The sequence below is a fragment of the Triticum aestivum genome, chromosome 1A (assembly GCF_018294505.1).
Source record: "Triticum aestivum cultivar Chinese Spring chromosome 1A, IWGSC CS RefSeq v2.1, whole genome shotgun sequence".
NCBI classification, from domain to species: Eukaryota; Viridiplantae; Streptophyta; class Magnoliopsida; order Poales; family Poaceae; genus Triticum; species Triticum aestivum.
In genome coordinates this window covers 475,802,722-475,808,422 of record NC_057794.1, presented here as the reverse complement: position 1 = coordinate 475,808,422, position 5,701 = coordinate 475,802,722, and the positions used below count along the sequence as shown (strand labels likewise).

Genomic DNA, 5,701 nt, shown 5'->3' with positions numbered 1-5,701 from the left:
CAACGGCAGCGAGACAAGTTCGTTCGTCTCTAGGACAAAGCCGACGCAGAGGTTGGGCATGGCGCCGGCAGGACTTGACGCGGACGAGGCAAGAAGGGCGGAGGCCGTCGGGAACGGAGCAGATCGGCGCGAGGCTGGATGGATCCGGCGAAGAACGACCAGATCTGATGGGATGCGAAGCTTGGTGACCCAAGGCGGCGAGCTCCAGTCTTCGGGCGCCCATGGCGGAACTGCAGGGGACAGAGGGAGTGAGGAAGGGAGAAAGAGAGGAGAGGAAAAAGCAGGGCGCTGGGGCACTGGCCTGGCGGCGGAGCGCCCATGGTCGACGGCCGGCGCAAGGAACGGCGGCATTCCGGTGGCCTCGAGCGACGAGGACAGACGGGAGGTGCACGGCGACGAGCTCGGGATCGAGCGACGAGCTTGGGGACGAGCTGCGGGCCGCGGATGGGCCAAGCGGGCCCGCACGATGGGAGGCGCGGCTGAAGCGACGGGGAGCCAGGTGGCGGCCTGCGGCAGGCCGATCCGGCGACTGGGTGGCTGGCAAGTGGCGCTGGAGAGGTGGCTGGCGCCGAATTTGGAGGGGAAGGCGGCTGGTGGCACGGAATTTGAGAAGGGAGGCGGCAGGGAGGTAGGGGAAGAGCTAGGCTGCCAAATTTGGAAGGGATTGTCCATATATAGGCAGGGATGGCTAGGGTTTGGGTTTAGGGGGGTTTTAGGAGCGTCTCGGAGCCTCCGATCGCGATCTGACGGTCCAGCACGGAGGGGGGGTTCAGATGGGCTGCAGGTGGGTTGTGAAAAGAGGTTGGGCTGAGAAGAGAGGAGAGGAGTGCAGCCCGGCAACTATTTCTGGAGACCGAAAACATCCGACGTTAGACCGGCTATATTGCCGCTATAGTTATCCGTTGGGGGCATCAAACGATCCCCGAATGCGATAAAACTTGACAAGCGGTCTATCTACACTATAATAAGACCACACGTCAACTCTCATCCCATTCCGAGAACATTTTCTGGCCACTTATAAAAAAATATTTCGGACATGCCGCGGGCGCGTGCAAGTGTGTCTAGGCTCAGAACGAACGACGGACGAAACTGGGGAACCCGGACGGATGCAAGTTTTAAAAACATGATGATGCAATGCACATGATGACATGACAAGATGCAACACGCAAGCGAAATGACATGGCAACGCAACGAATAACTGGAAGACACCTGGCACATCGGTCTCGGGGCGTCACACCAATTCTGCCCTCCTTTGTCAGCAACCAAACATGTATGAGGTACGTTGCTAAACCACACCTGCAATTCACAGAATTACATTGCAGAAATTCCTTTACATGGATGCTGCATTTATAAAATAGCCAAATCAGCTAGTTCAATTCACTGAATTTACTTCTGCAAAAAATTGTATGTAATACCTGCTTCCTTCCTCTTGTCGAGCCTTCTTCTATGTCTCGTCCTTGAAGCAGAACTTGTCTATGTCGACAATGGTCCTACAAAAGAGCCACTGCGTTGCAACATGCGAAAACTGCGGGATGGAGAACTGGCTATGCCATAGATCTGAGAGATTCCAAGGGAGGGGGCAACACCAGTTACCATAAACCAGGCGACAATGAACGTGACATGTTTCCTTAATTTCCTTCAAACAAAGAAGAGAAGCATTTGGTCTTGTATGGAAAAAATAGAAACAAAAAGCCTTTGAGGATAAGAGAAAAGAAGACATACATACAAAGATATAGCACATACTTCCATTTTGTGAATCACAAGTAAACATTATCCCAGGCCTCATACTGCCACCAAAGCCATTATAAGATATTGTTGGGCACTCCAGTGTTTTTATAGCAGTACATAGTTGTGTCACTCACACAGAGGGATGAGTGTAATGGCACGGATACCTCCAGTGAACAATGTATGTGGATTAAGCTTCGGTTTAACTGAAACTGCATGCCTACTACCCACTAATCAGTGATTGTTTGGATGGAGTCCTAAAGCTACCTGCATAAGTGAAACACGCTTTATAAGTAAACTTCGACCAGGAGATCTCTTGTACAATCAACAAAAGGCAAGAAAAAAAATTCAGAGCAAAGAAAAAGGATTTAGTATTCAAAGGAGATTAATATTAGTTTTGTGACCTAGTTTTGCGGAAAAATCAGAACACTTGATTAAGTTCTCATGGTATATAGCCAAGTAAGCAACATTCAGAGCTACAAAATCTTTTCTATCGAAGGAACTTCAATCAGGACCAACATGCGTCTTGCTTCTATATGATCCCACAAGTTACAGTGAAGTTAACAATTTCACAAAGGGCTAACTATTATAACACATGTTACAGGTTTCTTTCTGCATGAACATGGTGTGCCAGCGTAACCGAGTCGGCAAATGGTTAGAAAGAAACGACAACTTATGACTGAGCAAACGCTTCGTGGATGATAGCATGAGCTTCAACTGACATCCTGCAACCATAAGTAACCAACTCTTTTCCTCGTCAACATGATAATTCTGCCATGAGAGTTGAGATCCCAGAAAATAGGCAGTATTAAGATGCAGATTATTCAATGAATCACTACACTGTAGTTTGTGTCCCTGTGCAGAACGAACAATGAAATTTATGTAAAATGAAATCCTATTAACCTAATCAACCGAATTGCATTTACTGAACATGAGAGCTTATTCTTGGAATTTTTCAGAAAGGAGAACAGACACCATCAACAATAGGTTATTTACAACATAATTTCTAAATATATAAACGAATCAAATAGAAAAAAAAACTTGTACACATTTAAACGGATAGCTCTGTCAATGCATTTATGTTTTTGTTCAGTTTCAGAAGATCAACTCATTGGAGGAAGCTAAAGGGACCAACGTCTTGCTTACCTTGAAACTTAGCTGGAATGCTAGACAAATCCAATCCGGTGAGGTCCGTCTTTAATTGCCTCCAATTGAAGATTCTGGGAGCTCTCCATGGAATCATTAATCTACATTATCCTCTAGGAACCTTGCCACATGCATCATATGGGAATTTCGTCAAGCACCTAGCGAGTACTGCACAACCAAATAAAAACGTTGATAAGTATCATTACAATAATTTGCATTGCTGCCCGAGGAAAACGACGACAACTTCCCAGACTGATTTGAGGTGTCCTCCTCCAAGAGTTGCCTGTCATCCTTGGCCTCTGTCTCCGCGTACTGACGACATGCAGTATTTTTTGTCATATACCTATATAAACTGATTTTCTGCAGAAAATTTTGGATGTACAGATGTACACCCATGACCTGTGCTGCATCTGACGGGGAAGCAACAGTGCGAGGCGACAATGGAGGAAGCGAAGCCGGGAGAGGAGAGGCACCTGTTTGGAGGGCGGCCAGACTTGGAGCAGGTCTCCGGCGAGATGGGGATGGCGTGGAGGGGGTCTGGACGCCGGCGGGTCCTTGGCCGGCGGCGCTCGTGCATCGGGCAGCCACCTTGGCAGGCGGCGCTCGGGAATCGGGCGGCCATGGCCGTCTCTCTGCGCGCCCGACGACGAGGCGAGGTTGGGGTGGCCGGGAACGGGTAGATCGGAGGCGGGGCAACTTGATCCGGTAGTTGTGGTCGAAGAACCGGTGGCGGACGACGTTCTCCGACGACGGCGGCGCGGATCCGAGGCCATAGCATGCTCCTGTTCGTCCTGGGGACAGAGAGATCGGGGGATGAGCGAGGTGAGAGGAGACAGAGGAAGAGAGGAGGGAGCAGGGCACGGCGGCACTCATCTCCGGCGAGGATCCGGTCGCCGGCGGGTCGCAAAGTGGAGGCGGCGGCGCGCTCGGGAGCTCGGCCTCGAGTGCGTAGCTGCGGGTGCGGCGTACGGGCGGCGCTCGACAGGCTTGGGCCCAGATGTTTTCTAACTTGGACTGCGGGTACAATTTTCGAAAAATAGGAGGACCTTTTTGCAAAACTGGCATGACGTAAATGCCCGTGCGTTGCAACGGGAGAAAAAACGCTATATATGTAGGGGGAGGGGATTATCACTTCTATATGGGTAAAGGTAAAGGTAGTCCTACCATTTTCAAATTGTCGGCATGAGTGCTAGAGCTATTATCCCAGACATTTTTATGCCCAGATAAATCAAGTACTCCCTCCGTCCGAAAAAGTGTGTCCCTCAAATGGATGTATCTAGCACCAAGTTAGTGCTAGATACATCCATTTGAGGGACAAGCTTTCTTGGACGGAGGAAGTACTAATGATATCACTTAATTGTACCAATAATATACTTATGTTACATCACCCAGAAAAATATTATGGTAAAAAGGAACGGATTGAAAAATAATTGGTTCGCAATCATATATGCATGCAGGGGATCAATATTTTGCTTCAAAGTTCTATGAAGAGTTTGTGGATCATGCCTCATTACATTCAGAAGAAGAAAATCTTGTCATCTGTAGGTGGGCGCTAGCACTCTGCAGGAGTTGTACCTTCGAGATTCATTTCAAGTAAAATTCAGAAGTGCAAAAACAGATCTAACAATAGTCACAGTACAACTCCAGCTTCCTCGTTTGTTAACTTGCCGTTGTTCTGATGTAGATTTGGCACCAGCCTCTCTAGCAGAAGAAAAATCCATGTCAATAATAGACTCTGAAAACTCAAAGTACATACTACATGAAATCCTTCTGAAGTGTGTTTCTGCTTCCACAATAATAATAAAAAATTCTACTTAAATGAGTGTCAAAAGGGATACTTATTGTAGATTACATGAGGAGCCAATAATTGTTTTTACCTAATAGAAAACAACATGTAGAGAATATTGTGTCAATAAAATCAATCCTTGGTGATTCAGAAATGGACGATGAACTACACGTACATGATGGACCCTAGACTACCAGTGTGACACTTGATGTTGGTTGTGTTGCCAAAGTTACAACAGAGTTGCTGCTAAATTGGTACTCCACATAAACAAAGTCCATCATTGCTGCTAAATTGGTAATCCACACGAACAAAGTCAATCAGCCATGTACCAAATTTATCTCTGAACTGTAAGTACGCGAAGGACACAAAACCTACTACGAAAACATAAGTGCCAAGTCATCTAATTCATACTACTACTTAGTCTAAGGTGATAAGAGTAATGGTAAGTAGCCATTGCTGGGGGATGTGATTTATTGTTGCATACTACATTGTACATGAACATTTTACAAATGCTTATAATATATAAACATCAATTTATATATATCTACATGGGAGCATTTCAGAGAACACATGGTGAGCATGAATGTCTCACAAACCTGCAGCTTCCTAGATTTCGATGTCTCATACATGGTGGTGGGCAGAAGCTGCAGCATGTTATTCCTTAGCTTGGGGGCCCTGGTCATGGAGGACCCTGCTGGCCAGGGGGCAAGAGGGAAGCAGCCAGCAACACCCACGTAAACCTGTAGCTTTGCATCAAGGCGCCTCTCATGCCAACTACAACAGCAAATTTTACAGAGTTGGAAGCGGGTAGTGGAGGCTTACTCACATCAATCGGAAAAAAGGACAAAGGACGTCGGATCTTGATGATGGGTAGCTGGGACCGATGACGCGCCTGGACAACCTGAGGCAGCAGCACAATAGCTCTATCGTGTTGGCGTCTGGACGTTGATCCCTGGCACCACGGTAAGAAGGCAGGAAGGAGAGGGAGCTCCCAAAGGGCGACGGCGACCTGAGATCCCTCACGTCGGCAGAGCCGTCGACCTT

The 5,701-nt window shown here is 47.6% G+C and overlaps 1 protein-coding gene and 1 long non-coding RNA gene across 2 annotated transcripts in view; both read right to left on the bottom strand.

Annotated features, from left to right (window-relative positions):
• The window catches only part of LOC123058154 (nascent polypeptide-associated complex subunit alpha, muscle-specific form), a 1,883-nt gene extending 1,043 nt beyond the window's left edge, over positions 1-840 (bottom strand). Inside the window, exon 1 of the mRNA XM_044480974.1 lies at positions 34-840. Within this exon, the coding sequence (XP_044336909.1) occupies positions 34-672 (639 nt within the window). The 5' untranslated portion in view covers positions 673-840. The remainder of the gene's footprint in view (positions 1-33) is intronic.
• The window catches only part of LOC123058166 (uncharacterized), a 6,746-nt gene extending 2,863 nt beyond the window's left edge, over positions 1-3,883 (bottom strand). The window contains exons 1-6 of the long non-coding RNA XR_006427080.1: positions 3,345-3,883; positions 2,872-3,183; positions 1,863-1,992; positions 1,723-1,787; positions 1,416-1,636; positions 1,210-1,296 (exon numbers count right to left, since the gene is read on the bottom strand). This is a non-coding gene — a long non-coding RNA (uncharacterized lncRNA). The remainder of the gene's footprint in view (positions 1-1,209; positions 1,297-1,415; positions 1,637-1,722; positions 1,788-1,862; positions 1,993-2,871; positions 3,184-3,344) is intronic.
• Between the last annotated feature and the right edge of the window lie 1,818 nt (positions 3,884-5,701).